This window comes from Sorghum bicolor, chromosome 6 (assembly GCF_000003195.3).
Source record: "Sorghum bicolor cultivar BTx623 chromosome 6, Sorghum_bicolor_NCBIv3, whole genome shotgun sequence".
Taxonomy (NCBI): Eukaryota; Viridiplantae; Streptophyta; class Magnoliopsida; order Poales; family Poaceae; genus Sorghum; species Sorghum bicolor.
Window position 1 is genome coordinate 55,541,460 of NC_012875.2, and position 20,059 is coordinate 55,561,518.

A 20,059-nucleotide genomic window follows, 5' to 3' on the forward strand; every position below is an offset into this window, starting at 1 on the left:
TATTCAAATCAAGGGTCTATGGTTACTATAGACGCTCCTTCAAACAAGGGTCCGTATTATAACAATTATACTACAGACACTTATTCAAAACAATGGTCTATAGTTACTATAGACGCTCCTTCAAACAAGGGTCTATAGTTAGCATTTTCTACTGCCTAACCATATGTGCAGCTTTTCGCCTGCACTATACAGGACCGGCTACTTTAACACAAAATAGCAGATTGAAGTTTAATTGCTCAAAGTGTAGCTATAGATGTACATTTGGCCCGTTAAATCTAGCCCGGTCCGTGGCCCGGCCTTTTGGCCCGGTCCGTGGCACGGCCCGGTCCGGTGTTTGCGGGCCACGGGCGGCCCGGCCCGTTGCCGGACCGGGCCATGGGCCGCACCCTCAACCCGCAGCACGGTGGTGGCCCGGCCCGGTCGGCCCGTGGCCCGACACGGCCCGCTCATTTTGTCCTATATGTTGTGATTTTGTGCTTTTTCTCTTTGATATAACTTGTGAATTGAGATATGTTTTGCTTGAAACAATGAAATTGTATGCTACTTCTTTCATATGTTGTGATTTGTGAAAAAAATTGACCTTTGTTAAAAAAAAACTGGTAAATTAAGACATGAAATGCTTGTCGGGCTGTGGGCCGGCCCGGCCCGACCGGGCTGAACGGGCGGCACGGCCCGGGAAAATGGCCCACGGGCCGGACCATGGGCCGCACCCTCGGCCCGCAGCACGGTGGTGGCCCGGCCCGGTCGGCCCGTGGCCCGCCCCGTGCCGGCCCGTTGTACATCTATAAGTGTAGCTAGTCAGGTTTGATGGTGTTGGCGGGCGTCGATTGGATGTCGGATGTGCTTCAAAGACAATGTAGGCCTTGTTTAGATGTGAAAAAATGTTGGATTTTGTTACTGTAGCACTTTTGTTTGTTTGTGGTAAATATTGTCTACTCATAGACTAACTAGAGTTAAATCTCGCGATTTACAGTTAAACTGTGTGATTAGTTTTTATTTTCGTCTATATTTAATACTGCATGCATGTGCTGCAAGATTCGATGTGACAAGAAATCTTGAAATTTTTTTGAAATTTTGGGGTGAACTAAACAAGACCGTATTCATGGTTGTCGTCTGTCAGACTCGACTTGAAGCTCAACAATCGCTTTTGGAATGGAGGTTGCCGGAGCATAGTCACCTGGTGGTGGTGTTTTCATGGTGAACAACAGTTGGTGTTTTCATGACCCATCTATGTAAGTGGTACTTTGCACCCTCCATTTCTTGATTTGTTGGTACCAGTGGAAAATTATTTAGATAGAGACTATCGTCCCTCCCAGTGACTTCTCAAAAAAAAAAACATTTTTGGTGGAGTCTAAACTATAGTGTGCTCGAGTCTGTTCACTTGAGCTTGTTTTCCGAATCTGCTAGCTATTCAGTAGTATTTTCTCTCACAACAAATCAGCGAATAATACTTTTAGCATGACTTTTCTGCCAAATGAACATACTAACTTACAGTGGCAACAGCTAACCTGCTCTCCTTCAAAGCTACAGTTCGGTTAGTTGTGCCTTTCAAAGTTCATCATGCTGCTGTTGTGAAGCCTTGCCCTTGAGTTCATTTGCTGGGTTCAGTAGAGTCTGCATCTCGATCATTAGTGTCCAAAGCTCTGCATTTGGTTTAGGCTCTTTTGTATCCTATTCCATCAGGTGTTGAGACATATGTATATGAATTTTTTAAACCTAATTAGTCTATAATTTGACAATAAAGTGCTATAGTAACACATGTGCCAACGACAGATTAATTAGACTTGAAGGAGACAAACTGTGCTATAGTAACACATGTGGCACTTATATGTAAGACCCGATCTAACATCCAAGACTTTATACTCTAGAACTAAACAAGGCCCACATTCCTTTACTGACTTGGGCCCTCTTCACTTTTAGGTTATATAACTGTCTTGTTTAGGCTTTGTTTAGTTCACCCCAAAAACCAAAATTTTTTTAAGATTCTCCATCATATCGAATCTTACGGCACATGCATGAAGCATTGAATATAGATGAAAACAAAAACTAATTGCACAGTTTATCTGTAAATCGTGAGACGAATCTTTTAAGTCTAGTTACTCCATGATTGAACAATGTTTATCAAAAAAATAAAAGTACCGCAGTATCAAAATTTAAAAAGTTTTTGGATCTAAACAATGCCTTATTTTATCAGCCTGGTAAGCTGTCGCAACTTGTCTATGGATGGAAGCAGTAATTTGGCAGCTTGTGTAATCTCTGTTTCCACATAGTTCAGACTTCAGAGTACATTTGTGCTTTGGCAACTCGCAGGTGTAGCAGCTAAGCTTTTTTTTTCTTTTTAAAGAACAAAATGAACTCGAGTAGGAGTAGGAGAGTCGCCGGCCGATTATTATATACAATAAAGAAGAAAGCCCTTTTTCTTGCTGGGCAAATACAGAGCAACCAAGCTAAGCTTATGTTTGTGTTATGTCCTTTTTCTTGCAGTAGTGTTAAATTACTTACAATAATCGATCCTTATTAAAACTTTTTGTTAATACCTTTTTTTAGTAACGTATAAGGGCATTCAAAAGAAAAGGACATTGTTTTCGTTAACACCTTTGTAGAGAGAGTGAGAGCGAGAAGGACATTGTTTTTTGTTAACACCTATATCTTTTTTTGTCTAAAGGACAGTAAAATTTTTTGTGCAAATTTTATTAAAAAATCATTCGAGCTGTTTATTGATTGAACGTACTCGTACGTACGTAGTAGGTTCTAGCTTCCTCCATTTCACTTTGTCCCTAGTGATGATCAATGTTTATTTAATTAGTTTAAACCAGGTAACTGGCAATGGCTGACCCGATGACAGTGGTATGATGGATCCCGTCCCGGGCCCATGTTACCAGGAAGATTTTTCATTTCGCTGCATACCGCGCGAGTGATCGTCCCTTGCTGGATCGCGTCCGCGCCTGGTAGATGCCGAGTGCGAGCTGCTCGTGGCACATGTGAGCCCCAATGCACGCGGGCCGTGGCTCCGTGCAAGAAATCTAGAGACAAACGCCTCCGGAGACGATAATAAATAATTAAATATCTGAATCTCGCACAATATTGTCATAGGTGATTGGCCATGCCCATGCATGCGTCGCGTCGGTGTGGGTGTCTTCACAAAGCGTGTGCTAGCTGCCTCGACCAATCTTACGGCGTGGTGTTTGCTTTACAATTTACACGTCAAAATGATACATATGGGTCATTTCGTTTGTGAATAAAATGGTGTCATGAGTGTACTAAAAGTTAGTTGGATTCATTAGGTTAGAACAGGTACTCCCTCCAATTCTCTCTTTCATAAGACACAGCTTTGATGTGGCACGGTTTTTTTAGAAACAATCTTTCACCATTTATTTAGTTTATATTATATTGGTTATGCTTATGGGCTTAGAATAATTGGATAGTACACTTAATTACAAATGTAACCATATCAAGTTTATATTATAATAATTAAACATTATTAGCTAAACTATAGGTCAAAAAATTAAAGTTTAAATCTTGACACGCGTGTACCCTTATGAAAGAGAATGAAGGGAGTAAATTTGAGTTTCAACTCAGCATGAATGCGTGTAACTCGTTTACCACACCTTGTTCACAAACCAAACGTATGCAAGTGATTTAGAAATAATGTTTCTAGTACCATAGTCCTTTGTTTGCCCCCAAAACATATCAAACATGACACAAACATGTGTGTATGCGCGCACACACACACACACTCGCCTGATATTGGGATTTATGAAATCACCACTAGCTATAGATGGCTAAATGAGCTGGGCTCATCAGGCAGCCCTAGGCATAGTAGCCCTAAAAAGCCTAACAAACATAGTGCTATTTTCGACATTAGGGACAAATCTAGAAAAATACTTAGGGTGGGCTTAACCTTGAGACAACTTCACCCTCTTCTTAAAGTGCATCTATGACAAAAAAAAAATCCTAGGGGAGCTCTACAGATCTGACACACACAAGGGGGGCTAGACCCCCAACAGCCCCACCACTGGCTCCATGCTTGTCTGGCACGGACACTAGCATAGAGTCGTGCTACATACTACCAAATTCTATACATTTATATATACACTACATAATTTTTCTATATATCAAGAAAAACGAACTTAACTATTTATAATTTAAAGCAGAGAGAGTACTATACTTCACATATTTTCTACAGCCCAGTGCGAAACTAATAACTTGGCGTCGCGTATGATGTGCATAGCTTGTTTTGCTTAACGTTTCGCAAGTCAGCCAGAGATCTGCTTAGTCGATCACCGTTCAATGAGCTCCGTCACCAAAGTCAAACATCAGTTCACTATCAACTAAACAACCACACTAAGAGACAGCTTAGCATTGACCATTGAGGGAGTACCCAAGCACGCAGTCTAACCCATTCGGCTTCACTAAATTTCATTGACGAGAGACAGATCTGATCGAGTTGAGGTGTGTACACGCTTGCTGCAGGGTCAGCATATATAGCAAGATACTAGTTTAACGAGATCTAGCCAACCAGGACAGACGGAAGACTAGGGAATTGGGATTGATCGATTTTTCTTGCTTTGACATGGAGCAAAAATCTACACGGTTTGAGCTGATGGTATCTCACCATCTATTATGCCGCACCGAACGAAGTAGTCGCCCCCTCATGCATGCATGTGTGCACGATGTGACGACCGGCCGGGCCGGCACTTTGTGCAGCTGAGCTCAGTTCAAGTGCCTTGTAGGATCTCTAGCTAGGTCACGAGACGGATCGGAGGTTGGATAGATCGATCCACAAACAAGGTTTCCGTACTCTCGGCCAGCCAGCCAGCCAGCCTGACATTCGATTCCTCACTTGCCTTGCCGCCCTCCTCCGCAAATTCCTCTAGGTGCAGTGGGTGCTCATGCGCCGCGCCCCCGGCCCTGCATGTCAGCTCATTTCCTCGCCACCTTCGTCTGCGATCTCCACCAGTTCTCCATCCATTGACTCTCCCTAGCTATAAATAAACAGAGACCTCTGACCTCTCCACAGTGCGTGGGAGCTAGCTAGCTAGCTAGAGGTGCAGAAGGTACGTAGGTAGCCACACCACCAGCTCATCGTAAGCTAGCTAGCCATGGCGGCACTGCTTTGCAGCCCCAGCAAGGTGCGGCGCAGCATGCTTCTGGTCGGCGTAGCGCTGATGATGGTCGGGATGCACCTGAGCGCGGCGACCCTGGACGAGGAGATCGAGCTCATCTGGGGCGCAAGCCACACCTACTTCTTCATGGACGGCGAAACCGAGACGCTGGCGCTGTCCCTGGACGAACAGCAGGGCTCTTGCTTCCGGTCCAAGGACATGTACCTCTACGGCACCATCAGCATGGACATCAAGCTCGTCGAGGGCAACTCCGCCGGCGTCGTCGCCACCGCCTACGTAAGATCTCGCTCTCCGGCTGCTTTGGTTTCTCAGGGTGTAGCTGGTTTGCCATGCCAGTCATCATCACTCATCAGTAGTAGTACACTTAGCTTCCAAAAACAAAAATTCACCGGGAGAGATGCACACGGTGCATGCATGCACATGCCAGTGCGTTTTCAACGGCGAGATCTAGAGATGCATGCATGCACATGCATGCATGCCAGTGTGCGTCGTCGAGGAGACAAGGAGAGAATTGACTTTTTATTGACACGTACGTGGAATCTTTCGATGCGCGCGCGCGCTCTTGTGTGTGCACTGCATCTGCATGCAGACCATCTCCGAAGGCCCGTGGTCGTATCACGACGAGATCGACCTGGAGTTCCTCGGCAACCAAACCGGCCAGCCAATCGTCCTCCACACCAACATCTTCGTCAACGGCGTCGGCGGCCGGGAGCAGCAGTTCTACCTCCCGTTCGACCCCACCGCCGACTACCACACCTACACCATCGAGTGGAACCCCAAGTACATCCTGTGAGTATATACTATACGTACCTTGCTTGCCGGTGCATCTTCAGATTTATTACGTTCAGCTATTGGATCGATCTTTCGTTTAATCTGTGACTAATAACTCAGGCCATGCACATTGTTACGATGCGACTTGCAGGATCAAAGTGGACGGGAAGGCGATCCGGGCGTTCAAGAACTACGAGCAGTACGGCGTGGCGTTCCCGACGTGGCAGCAGCAGCGCGTGTACGGCAGCCTGTGGGACGCGGACGAGTGGGCGACGCAGGGCGGGCGCATCAAGACCGACTGGTCGGAGGCGCCCTTCGTCGCCTACTACCGGAACTACACCGTGGCCTGGTGCCAGCCGTCGCCCGGCGTGTCGTGGTGCGGCGCCGAGCCCAGGGACTCGAAGCGCTTCGACCTGGACCAGAAGACGCTGGGGGAGCTGTGGTGGGCGAGCCAGCAGTACAGGATCTACGACTACTGCTCCGACCACAAGAGGTTCAACGACTCCGAATTCCCCAAGGAATGCTCGCTGCAACGCCAAGGACTGTGAGTCTGCGATCGCGACGTCCTTCAGTGCTTGCATTTGTTGCATTAATTGGTGGCCAATTCATTATTTGAGAGGGGGATCGATCGAACGGTTTGAGAAAGCTCGATCCGCTGATTATTATTACTACTTGATTTTGTACATCTGATGAAGAACACAGCAGGTACACGAGTACACAATTTTGATTCTTTATTAGATTGGTGAGTGATCGATGATGAGTTGGTCGACGATCTTCTCCGGCTCTGCTTCGCTTCTTCCCGTGTCATTTCAGATGTATCAAGATTTCTCTGACAGAGTTGCGCTTTGTTTTCGCCATGTAAACTCATGAATAGCTTCTTCCACATTATTGTTGTGATAAACCATATACTTTTTATCATTGGTATATCGTCCCTGCTGCTTCTGCATGAATTATACACACGTCTACATACAAACAGGAATGATGATCCACCATTTTTTGTGTATAATCCGAGTGTCAAACAACATCACGTACTGTTACATCAGAATGACACGAACTCACAACCAGAGTGAACCACTTGTGGCGCCGCTGCCGCCCGCTCGGCTGCATGCTGCGCCACGACGCACGCGCTAGCGGCGTACCCACCGTAGCGTAGGACGCGACGACGAACGACCGTGGCGGACCAGTTGGTCTTGACGCCGCCGCCCTGCATCGCCCAGATCTCTCGCCGTTCCAATTTCCACAGCCACCCTCACCGCTTGCCCGCCGAGGTACGGCACGCTGGAGGGCTCGTGGTTCTTGAACACGCGCGCCGGGACGCCGTCCACTGACCAGCTGGGATAACAGGCGGACCGCGCGTGATTTTTCTTTTAAATAATCAAGGATCATGGTGGTCAGATTCCAGAGATTTACAATCGCTTTATAAGTCAATCTGGCCAGGTTCATGTTCATGACTGAAGGGATCCAAATTAATAGGGTAAGATTTGGATCCACTCATTAATAAGCTTAATAATTTTGGTGAGATTTGAGTAAGATGGTTAATTGAGACCCCCAATTTCATCGAATCTAGCTAGTGTTTGGCTTGTGACGCATAGAGAAACTGATTCTCCTCCCTCTTTGACATTTTCTTTTGTTACTGTATTTGTTATGGCTATCTTGACCATGTTAGGTGAGGAGGCTTCTTCTCATGTGCGTCTTCACGCGTTTCCAGCTGTTCTAATGTACAGTTATAACAGGGGAAAAAAATGAACTTGCATGTGCTCCGCTCGTGCTTCGAATTCGAAATATGCGAAGTCCAAGGTACTGATGAAACACTCCGCACGTCCTCACAAATTAAGTCACAATCATTTGGCATCAAGTTGCTGCCCAGGTGCCGTTTCCGAGGAACCGACCGACAGTGAAGCCATCGCCAAGGGAGAATAAAAAGTAAACGGAAAATCCAAATTACGCTAGCGTGTTTACGAGCAACCTGGCACATGATTTTGCTGCCGATGCAAGTTGAATGTTGGCATCTTTCGTGAGCCATACTTATAGTTTTCCAAACGGGCGGCGCGGCACTACACGGCACTAGCACGGTGCTGGCACGGCACTAACAGGCACGGCCCTATCAGGCACGCGTGCCAGCCGTGTCGTGCCGAGTAGGGCTACCGTGCCAAGCTCCAGGCACGGGCACTACACTAAGGGCGAGAATTAGTGTCGTGTCGTGCCCAAGGGCACGGCAGCCCGCCAGTGAACATTAGATTAGTGTCGTGCAGCACCGTCAGCAGCAGAACCCTCGAAGAGCTCCTCGGCAGCACGAGGGCCCAAGAGCTCCTCGTCATCCCCAAAGAGATCGTCCTCATCGTCTCCAGTCATCTCGACGATCTCATCCTCTTCTGTCATCTCGTCCGTCTCTGGTCCCTCAACGCCAAACCCTAATGAACATCAAAACAAAAGAGAGAATTAAAACCGTTGCTTGACGAGATCTAAACCCTAACGAACATCCAAACCCTAACGAGATCTAGGGTTACGACTCACCTTGCTTGACGGAGCACCAGAGACAACGGCGAGGACGTCGTTGCCAAGATCCGGCACCCTGGTACCTCAACGCATCAAAGCGGAGCACCGAACCTGCCGGAGTCCGGCAACGGCGGCGTCGACGACAGAGACGAGAGAGAGAGGATAAGAGGAGATGGACGAGGTTACGTTCACATTGACTTGGAGCAAGGAAGAAGGGGGTGGGGGATGTAGATCCGTGTGTCAATCAGCCGCCGTGGCCCTCTGCTTCTCACCGGACGAAGGGAAGAAGAAGGTGGATTTAGGGTTTCAGCCGGGGAGGAGACGCCGCGTCGAGAGCGAGTGGAAGAGGAGAGGGCGAGAGGCCGGCCGAGGGGGGGGGATGATTTAGGGTTTCAGTTGGGGAGGGGCGGCCGCGGCGCGCGGCTTATATAGTGCCGACCCCGTGCCGACCGTTTAAGCGGGCCGTGCCCGGGCCGTGTCACCGTGCTGCCATCGCGGCCCAAGCACGGGCACGGTGCCGGGCCGTGCTTGGCACGGGCACGAGGCAGGCCGTGCCGGGCCGTTTTCGGATCGGGCTTTTTCGTGACGTGCCCGTGCCAGCCCGCAAGATTTGGCCCGTTTGGAAATCTATAGCCATACTCCCTCTATACCTGATTTAATAGACGTCATGGCTAGGACCCGTCCGCAGCACACGGAAGCTGTTTTGGACACGAATGCCCCTGCATGCGCCAGCCTGTTTGCATGCGCGTCGCTCGCCTTCCTTCTTCCGCGCCGCCCGCCCCACAGTTATCACGCGTGTCCCCTTGGTTCGCACCTTGCCTGGCGTCGCTTCTGCTCGCCCACACGCGCTCTTCATTTACTCACGCGTCGTTCCATCCGCCCTCATCTGCGCTCGCCTCCATCGCCGCCCGACACAACACACTCACCCCAGAACATTGAGCATAGGGCCATGCAACGTGCGCGCGAATGTCCAATGCCATGCAAAAAAAACCGCAAACTTAAAAATAGCGTCCATCCAAGAGTCGAACCTGCGACCAACAGTCTCGCGCCACAAGAAGCTAACCAATCGAGCTATGGAAACCATCCGCCAAGATCCCACGCGCAAATATTTGGATTATTTGTTTTAGAAAACATCTAAATTATTTAATAGGGCTAAATCAGGAAAACTACTCTCTAATTAATCACTCTTTGGTTACTACAACCCTGTCCTAAACATCTATTAAAACGGGTATGGAGGGAGTATGTCTTAAAACTGAATGAAACAAATAAGTTGGGAAAGCCTTTATAACACTCAGATCAGCACAGTCGATTTTGAGGCCTTAAATTTATGCCAAGGTGTATACTTTATGCTAAAATTATGTAAAATTTAAATATTTTGTATACTTTACGCTAAAATTATGTAAAATTTAAACATTTTTATAGGTCTTGGAAACTGTTGGAAGAACCCAACAAATATACTCCTACTTTTTTAGCCACTTAAAAAACTCATTGATTTACCAATTGTTTTTTCTTTTTGTAACATTGGAGATGCTCTCAGGTTCAAGCGTTTATATAGGTTCGCCTAAATATGTTAATTATGCTTAATCTATGCTGTATTTTTTATTAAAAAATATATTGCCTATGGGATAGAGTCACTTTAGATGTAATAATTTTAGGATGCACCATTCTTCTAAAACACCTGTTTTTAGCACATTTTTTCCTGAACAAGCTCCTGAAGGTATTATGCCATTTCATATAGTAGAATTTTCTAGTACAGAAGCTAAGCTAATCTAAGTCAAGATCTAAAAGTGGATGGCCGCAAAATCAAGCCCTATGATGGTCTGTGATATACTGATGATATATGTTGCTTAAGCGACTAAAAGTTAACTATATTTTCTTTTTTTTGAACCTAGTTAACTATATTTTCTATTTGGTGAGGTATATTTTTTTCTTTCTAGTAGAAATACTTTCGACTTTTCTTGAGGAACAGAAATACTTTCGACTAAAATACCCCACGCCGAATCCACGCTCAGGAAAAAGAATGGGCCTGAACTCTGAAGGCTTGCTAGGCATTTAGAATGGGCTATATTGCGTATCGCAATACTGCTGGGTTGGGCTGAGTCAATCTCAATCTATGCCATGTGGGCCATTTGGGTTGACCCAAACGAAAAAAAATCATTTTACAACCCAAAACTATAGTTGTAGTTTGATTTGCTTCTCAAACTTTAAAAATGAGCAGGGGCGGACTCAACATTGGCCAAAGACTAGGGCCATTCCATTAGACATGAGTGCTAACTGTGCTTAGCTATAGAAAAAATATTATTTGTCTACTGCAATTAAGAGCTAAGACTAGGGCCATAGCCCTAGTGGTCCTAGTGTTGGGTCCGCCACTGAAAATGAGCATCTTAGGGCACTCCCAATACTAGAAACTACACGTAGTTTCTATACGTATTAATTTTTATAGACACTATATATAGACACTATGGTCCCAATAGATAGTTTCTATAGAATATTTTTTTACCCAATCACATTCATTGTCTCTCCATTCTTAACCAATCATATCACTTCATGTCTTGGATTTTGCGTAGACATGGTTTCTAACTTAGACCCAGGTTCTATGATTTTTGCTCTCTCTCTCTTCAATAACTCTCTTGCCACATCAGCAAAATGCTTAGGTGGAACTATAATTAATATCTATAGAAACCACGATGGTTTCTGCATTGGGAGTGCCCTTACCCCTCAACTCTCAAAATCATTTAAATTACCTCTTCACCGGGTTCATTATTTTTATAGTAAAAATTAATTGGTAAACATTCACCGCATGTACTACAAATTACTTGCCATTCTCACTCATCAATGCACTTTTCTCTTTTTTCAATACATCTCTATCCTCTCCTCCTTTCTAGTGCATTGCAACTTTTTCAGTCATCCTAAATTATCGTGTCCAAGGCTAAAACGTCATTTACTCTGAGATGAAGAAAATATTTGATAAGGTCCTAAAACCATGAAAAAAATGTTTGTAAGCTTCTAAAGATTCCATGAAAAATTCTACAGATATATTGAGATAGAAAAAACTGGAAGTACCTCTAAAAGCATCCAAAACTAGATTTGGCGAAAAGAAAATGGGAAAAATCTAATCCAAAAGATTCTCAAAACATTATAATCAATGCTAAACATGTTTTGGAAACTTTCCATGGCAAAAACATAAGATTTTACCATCATGAATTCATAGTTCAATGCATTCAACATTAACCGTATGTTTTTATTCTTGCTTGTTGCATCACATGTTTTGTTGTGGAAAAATTTTAAAGCACATTTAGGTATGATTTGAATGTTTTGGGAAAGAATACAATTCTCGCTTTTTGAGAAGTCAAACAATTTGAACTTTGACTAAATTCATACAAAACAATACTAACATCTTTTATACAAAATAAGTATCATTAGATTTGTTATAGTATATATTTTCATAATAAATTTAATGCTAATAATATTTACTATAAATTTGGTCAAACTTGAGCAAATTTGAGTGGTACAGATCCCATAATTGTATTATTTTATTGACTGTATTATTTTATTGACAGAGGGAGTATATTTTTTATACTTTCTAGTGCTAAATCTAATTTTTAGAAGGTTCTGGAGATATTTTCATGAGCTCTAATTATTTTATTTTGGTTTGTCATATTCTAACAAAAATCTAGGATTTTGTTTTTGAATTTTTAGGATCTTAGAGATATTTTATTGGTTTTAAAAAACTTATAGGTTATTTACCATATTCTATTAATAGCTATAAAAACGACGAATCCACCTTGAAAATACTTATAACCCAACAAGATGTAATTTGGATGATTTTGAGAGTGGAGGATTAAGATAACGGTTTGAGTAGTAAAATAAACCACAACAATAGTGGTTTGAGGAGTAAAATTAAACCACAACAATAGTTCAAGTAGATAAAAAATAGTTCATGCAGATATAAAAAGAGTGAAATGCAGGCGCAAGGTTTGCCACGTACATGATGTTGTGTGGGTTCCAGAGAATGGTGTGGAAATCCGCAGTGGGATCAAACCAGAAGTAGAACTCCTTCTCTGTGTTACCTCTCCCCTGCACAAACACGTTGGCGTGCATCACGTACGGCTCGCCGCTCACATTCCCCGGGAACTAGAAGTCGATCCCCGCGGCCACAGATAAGCACTTGGGGTATGGGTGAGAGAGGCTCCTGCCCGTGGTGAGAAAATTACAGGCCTTGGATTGGAGAGAATTTTTCTGTTTCCTGCATTTTTCTCAGTGAAAACGAACCGATTCCTGTGGAATTTCTTGTGAAATTTCTGCATTCCAAAGGTGGCCTTAATTTTAAGACATGTGGCTCAAATTAAATCTAATATTGTGCTAATAAAAACATCAGGAGTCACAGGAGTTTCTGCTTCTAGCACCCTAATTTTGACGCTGTCAGCTGCTATTGAAGTAGCCGAACATGGTGTAGACTGTCTGCAGCATCGACGGCACGAAGATGAGCGCGGCAGCGGCGGCGAGCGAGACGGCCACCCACGGCGAGGGGAAGAAGTGCAGCACGAACCCCCCGCACCACCCGCTGACACGCCGGCCCCGGTGCCACGCCACGGCGTCAAGCATCTCGCCGTACTCGTCAGGAAGCCGCGCCCCGACGGTCTCCTCGCCGAGCTCCCGGAACAGGGCCACCAGCTCGGTGTCCGTGCGCCGCGTGCTGGCAAGGACCCCTCGCTTGCGGAGCATGCTCGCGTCCTGCGGGCAACGGACCAGGCCCTCCATCCGCGCTACGTGCGCCGTCACGCCCGCGCCGTGCGCCCAGTAGAAGTGCTTCTCGAAGGCCAGGAGGTTGTGGAGCACCGCCGCGCTGTACTCGTGGACGTGGAAGCACGGGACGCTCATCACGGCCACGGGGCTCGCCGGGTGCCGCCAGAACCACATGTCCAGGTCGCCGCAGCACGACGACGCCTCGCGGAACCACACCGCTGACCTCCGGAGCTCCATGGAGCAGGGGAACAGCCGCTCCGATTCCTTCTTGATCTTGAGTTGCGTCCGTGGCGTCGAGAGCACGAAGTACTTGTCCCTGGGCACGCGGGACCAGTGGAAGAGGTGCAGGACGTGATGGAACTCGCCGCCGGCGGCCACGCTGTCGCCGCCGCGGCGCGCGCGCTTTGGGCACATGTCGTCGAAGCATCCGAGCACGAGCTCCTCGACGGAGCTCCGGAGCTTGAGCCCCGGGCACGACGCGGCGAGAAGCTTGACGGCTCCGAAGGGGACCTGGTTCTCGAGCACGAGCATGTCGAGCTTGATGTCGTCGGCGTGCTGCCCCACGGCCATGTGCAGTATGAAGTAGTCCTTGCTGATGGACGCCGCCCGCGTCACGCCGTCGGCGGCGTCGCCTGTGCCGGTCTTGCTGAGCATCAAGCTCACCACCAGGACGAAGCAGCTGTCCAGCAGCAGCATCTCCAACAGCTTGTCCTCGTTGTCCAGAATCTCCACGGCGGCCGCGTCCGAGTCGTCGTCGGCGCCGAACTCATCGCGGAGGCGGTCGCGCTCCAGGGAGAGCGCCGCGACGTACCCGTCCACGTCGAGGCCGCACTGGTCCTGCAGGTACCGCATGAACGGGAGCTTGGCGTCGTCGGGGAAGGGGAGGCCGCGGTCGGCGCGGTGGAACGGGCCGATGGCCACGGCGCGCACCGCGTGCAGCGCCTCCACGGGCTCGCGCCGGGCGCACGGCCGGAAGATCGTTCCCGTCCTCTCGCCGAGGTACCACAGCATGGGCGTCCGCGAGATGAGGTCTCGGAGCACCGCCGTGTTCACCGTAGCCGACGTGAGCTTGCGCAGCCACTTCTTCTCGTTTCCGCCACCGCCGCAGCCCGTGCCTACCTGCTCCTCGCCGCCGTCCGTCGTGCCAGCGGGCGCGCCCATGCTCGCATCCGGTGCGATGTCGATCAGGTGGTGATGGTTCCCTGCTACGACGATTTCTCTATCCATGTCTGCTGGGAAGCTCACCTGAATCATTTGGTAGTGGTCAAATTCAGAATCGAGTTTGCCACCGCTTTTGTACTCATCATGGCCACTCATTCGTCCATCATTCTGAGTCCTGACGGCTGCTAAGAGCCCGAATGCCCGATGAAAGATCAGCGCAAGGTCGGCAATCAGCATACAAAATTGCATTCTTGCTGATCTCAATTGATAGAAATAGGCAAAGAAAAGAAAATTTCCTTTGTCGAACGCCGGTGGCAGTTTATACTTTGCACTGTAACAACAACGGGAAAAACGAGCACGACACTTTTGTGGGTCTCGATGTCACGTGCGGTCTCATGTCATCTTGATCCTCACGATCCAGTTCTGAAATCGACAAATCGTACTATTTCTTGGAGGACTTCTTATACCTAACTTCATCCGTGTTTGATAATTCTCTGTCACGCAACCATCAAATGGGACACAGAAAACGACAGTGCTATTGTGATATCAGCAATAATTTCCACTTTCCAGTATATTGTAGTGAGGATCAAAAAGAACAATCGACGCGGATCAAGAAGAATGACTAACTTCTAGACATCAGATCATCTTTCCGTAGTCATAACCATGTTTTCTTATAGAAAATACTGTAGACGATATCAATTGCCTGTTTGTGAAATTGAAAGTCCTTGCTCCCTGCAGCTATGTCAACATTGACTATTAATAGTAACATTGGGAAATCCTTTCTACATCATCTAAAGCTATGGTCTTTAATCATATGTCTCCTCAGTGAAGATGAAGGTCAGAATAATCCTGAAGTCATAGGCACAGTTCAAATCATGTTTTTAACATTATATTAGTCAAATTTATGTGATCACCAATTTTATGTCCGTGCGTCCCAGCCGAAACAAAAAAAAGGTAAACCATGACTTCAAATTTCTATATTTCCATGTCTTGAGACTGCTCCTGAATTGTTCAGCAGTTCTCGTTGTGGTCTAGTGCAGTGCGTTGCCTTTGGAGCCATGGAAAGCCACCACCATGATAACCAAACTGAAATAGACCATACAACCTTGAATTAAATTAAATCGTACAACTGACTGAGGTGACTAATAACATGTGAATCAATGCTTTAGAAAAATCAATGGCTAGTTCATCGCTTGTTAAAGAGGAATTAAGTGCTAATACAAGGAGACATTTTTCTGCTTTTCGGATGGTAGGATAGGAATCAGAAATCGAAAAAATTAATGATTTTAGTGAAATTATGGGGCATTGCCTTTCGTGATCCATCATTTTAGGTTTTAGCAAAACAGTAACCCTTGTAGACAAGCAAATATATTTATCCTACTTCTGCAATGTGTTAGGGATGGTCAAGTGATGGCCCGACAAGTTCAGCCCAGCCCACGAAGGCCCAAGGCGATAGCAAACAAGCAGTACAAAGGGAACCAAGGAGCAGCCGGGTTGAAGACATCGTAGATTCAGAATACAAACTTATCCTCTTCGGCTCTTCCTAGTTACTGTTCTTCTTCCCCAACTTCCCCCTTCCTCTCTCCGGTTCCCCTGCTTGCTACTTTCCTAAACTCCATCTCCTGCTGTATCTGCTTTGTGTTCTACCAGTGGGTTGCTAACACAATGGTTCAACAATCCAGACAGGATACAGCCATACAGGACATACCATTCTAGTTTATTGTTTTGCCCAACTTTATATTATGAATTACAATCAAGCAGAATGCCACTTGCAATAATTCCGGCCAGCTTGATTCTGCCATTTACCTGCTCCAAAGTTGAAATCTTGTCTTCTTTTGTTTTCTATGTAATCCTAAACCTTGTATCCAGTAGCTAGGATTCCAGGAACTTTTGAGAGCTCCTCGCCTTCAGCAGCTTGTACGATTCGGTTTTTTTCCTTTTAATGAAACATGGGTGAATGACCTCATCGCGAAAAAAAATCTTGTCTTCTTGAGCAGCCACACATTTCTCTCCAAATCTGATTGGAATTTGCAGCAAACAGACCTGGGTCAGACCAAAATGAATGAACCAAAATACACTTAATTATCTTTCTGAAACATTTGTAGAGATGGCTCCAGTAGAAGAATTTTACTATCAGGAACTACCTAAAGTTTATTTATGGTACACAAAGATCAAAAAAACAAACATTGGGTATCAATATGCCATTCATCAAGTAGATGAATCATGGATGTTGTGCGAAGTATTATTCTATAAATTTTCATTAGGAATCAAAGAAATTTGCGTCCATTTCCTATGCAAGTGTGAGCTTACAAACAAACATAGGAAAGAAGGTTATTAGTAACCTTCCTATGTTCGTCGATTTGAACAGAAAATGAGCCGAAGTAGTTCAGGGACGAAACAAATTATGCAAGTGTGAACAGAAAATGAGCTTCGTCCCTGAACTAGTAACCTGGATAGCTAAAGTATATTAGAACCACTTCGCCACAGTTCAGTACTACTTATAGAGTCCGATCTTCATCGTCTGGTTATGCCATCGTCCCCTGACAAGAGGCTGGAAAATACGAGTCGGGCTGGCTAACATAAGCAGGGGGGAAAGCTGGTTGTACTCACGAATTCGATTTTGAGTTTTTTTATATGTTTTCCATTTTTTCTAGAGTTCAGTCTAATCTTTTAAACAAGTTGAGATATTTTTATGAGCTCTAAATATTTTCTTTGAATTTGGTACATCTCAATATATCTCTAGATTTAAAAAAAAACGCATAGAGCCATTTTCTCTGGTTTTAAAACCTTACCAAATATCTGCTGATTTTTAACTAAAAGGAAACGATAAATCACCCTCGAAACCACTCCAAAAATTAAGACAAGGAAGGTAGGTTGATATATTTTGATAGTTTAAGAAGATAGATGTCTGATGATTTTGTAGTTCGAGAAGGAAAATGAGAATGAACTTTTTCCTAAGCGAGTCTGCAGTTAGCAACTGGGCCGTTCAACTTGCTCGAGGTCACGGGCCTTCTAATAAACCGCATAGCTCAGACCTCGTTTGCTTCGGTCCGTGTCAAATGGTGCAAGTATTGGGCTCCAACGGCGCTTTTGTTTGTTATAGGCCTACTGCTGGAGTACTGGACATGGCAAGGGCCCATTAGTTATCAGCCCAAAAAGAATAGTAGCACAGCGCAAGGAAACTGGAGTGGAGGATCCTTATTTAAAAAAAAAAAAAGGAGACCTCTGCAACAGAAACCTTGCAAGTTGCAAATTGCAATGGTGGACAACGAAAGCACGCAGGCTCCTCGCGTTTGGACAGCACAGTGCACAGGCATGACCAAACAGCCGAAGGAGCTCATCGTTCAGGCGGTCACCCAGTGCCCACAGCTTACAGCTATTCAACGACAGCTCACCCGAACCCGATACTTCGCCTCAGCGGTTCCAAATTCCATCATCGACTCGACTGCCGTGGAAATGGAATCGAGGTCGTGCTACTGCATGCAGCATGCTTGGTGGGAAGCTGAGGCTGCAGAGTTCAGTTTGATTTTTCCACTCTACTCTGCCGGTCCCGGCAGGGGGGCAAAACGACGAGCTCATCCATCGGTGTCGTGCCTCCTCCTGCGTGCACATGCCGCTTCTGGTCCATCACGGACGGATTCAGCGTAGCGGTCCGGCAGCTGTGTGTGTGCTTGTTAAGAAGGAATAATGGGCAAAACCACGAAGAAGTCACCAAACACATCTCAAGTTCTGGTGTCTTGGAGGCAAAGTAAACGAAGAGTTCGTCGTCGTTCCAGGGCTCGTGATTGCGATCGCACAAGATAACGTAGTACAAGGAATTGTGGCCACAGAGAACAGCTACCGCTCAAGCAGTCAGCGCTGCCGCTCAACCAGCAGTACAATACTAAAGTGTGATGACGCGTCGACTGACCATCTAATCCATCCGGGTGCACTGAACCGTGCGCAACGGGTCCATTTTACCCGTTCGGTTCATGCACCTGACCATGCAAAAACATGCGTGGGGTTGACGGCTACTAGATCTCTAATAATGTCTCTCAGACAGTCAGACAGGTTCGTTTGTCAACTACGTGCGCGTGGCACCGGCCACGCATATGGCTCTGTGACGGGCACGTGTTAGGTCCAGCTAGTCTCTTTTGAACCAGTAGTTTTCTGACCACATTGTCCAGAGTACTTGGAGCGTTCAAGAGCTCAAGATGCACGCCACGCCACGCGACAACAACTCCACTGGACCGAGAACAGGTCAACCAAACAATTGGGTCGTATAATACAGTATATACCATGTTTTCTTATGATGGACAAGCCTGTAACTTATATCCTCCATATCATGTTTTTTTTCCCTGGCAGATCTCAAGCATACTATCGACCAATATCTTCTCCTACACATCTTTTTTTTTTATATATAAATAACAAGACAAAACGACAATGGTGTTGATACGGGGGTTGATCATTCACGGGTGTGCGTGTGGGTGTCAACCACGCAGAAAAGTATGCGCGCGCGAGCGAGCGAGCGCCCGTCCCTGTCGTGCGCGAGTAAACGGAGAGAACACACGCGGTGCGCCCAGCGCGAACGTTGTACTACGTGCAACACCGCACACACACACGCACAGGGGGGACCGGAACCGGACCGAAAAGACGACAGGAACACGGCTGCCGCTGATGGCAGAAACAAGCAAGTGGAGTGGAGGCCACCGCGCAGAAGTCAACTGGAACCCGATGCGATGCTAACCGAACCCACGCACTCGTGCCTGCCGGGGCCGGGCTGCCTGTCGCCGCGGTTGCCTTTGCCTCGCTTTTCATGCGCACGCTCACGCGCGGCTCGTGGCCGTGGCCGCGACGCCTCAAAACGTGGCGCTGTCGCAACCGCAGCGGAGCGAGCGCGGAGCTGCGTCACCGTCACCGTCACCGGCACCGCGGCGGATCCAATCGACCCGGGCAGCGGCTCGATCATTTGGTGATTCGGTCACCACCCGACGGTTGGGCCAGATTTGATTTCGCTCGCGGACGACGAACGAAACCGCGCGCGAGCCGGGTTGCTTCAGCTGGCTCTGCCTGGCTGGAACGAAAACGAAGCTTCGGTTTGGTTGGAGAACACACAGCAGGATCGTCGCGGGGATTAGCGGAGCTGGAGGGCACGTTTTTAGGTTTGACCTGCCGGCGGATCACGTTTGGAGTATACTAGTATTTTGCTAGTGCTTTGATGATTTCCTATTTTCCTGTGCTAGTATTTTATGGGGGAGATGAAGTCAACTCCTCTGCGATCTTATCCTGCGTTTTGTTTTTTGTTTTTCTTTTTTGAGGGAAACTATCCTGCATTTTTTGTTACTGCTCGTTCAGGAGTTTTAAACTTCAATCTTCTGTCAGACTGTACCCTAGTCGCGCAAAGTTTTTCCAAAACAGAATGGGGAAGAGGCGTGTGGGCACCGAGGTGTAGAGTTGACCACAATTCCATTCTCACGGTCGTTCAGCAGTTTTTAATCCAGCGAACGATAAGCTAATACGTGCCGGTTGCCCACCCTCCTTCCCCCTCCTCCCACTTCCCTTTTCCTCTACTTTTGACGTCATCATAAAAAAAAGCAAAACATTTATTTCAAATTACTATAACTTTTAAATGATGTATCTATTTTTAATTTCGTCTACACCGGTGTGTTCAACATGACGAGACGAACAAAACTAGACTCCACTTCTGTATCTTTCGAAGAATTTTATTTTTCTAGTATCAATTTATGTATATTAACTTATAACATATAATTTATATTGCT

The 20,059-nt window shown here is 46.5% G+C and overlaps 2 protein-coding genes across 2 annotated transcripts; one reads left to right on the top strand and one right to left on the bottom strand.

The window, feature by feature from the left end:
• On the top strand, positions 5,005-6,815 carry LOC8072292 (xyloglucan endotransglucosylase/hydrolase protein 24). The gene is made up of 3 exons (XM_002447009.2): positions 5,005-5,402; positions 5,716-5,915; positions 6,049-6,815. The coding sequence occupies exons 1-3, from the start codon at positions 5,103-5,105 to the stop codon at positions 6,443-6,445; spliced, it is 897 nt and encodes a 298-aa protein (XP_002447054.1). The 5' UTR covers positions 5,005-5,102; the 3' UTR covers positions 6,446-6,815.
• LOC8072294 lies at positions 12,680-14,691 on the bottom strand. Its single transcript, XM_002448432.2, has one exon. The coding sequence runs from the start codon at positions 14,547-14,549 to the stop codon at positions 12,816-12,818; it is 1,734 nt and encodes a 577-aa protein (XP_002448477.1). The 5' UTR covers positions 14,550-14,691; the 3' UTR covers positions 12,680-12,815.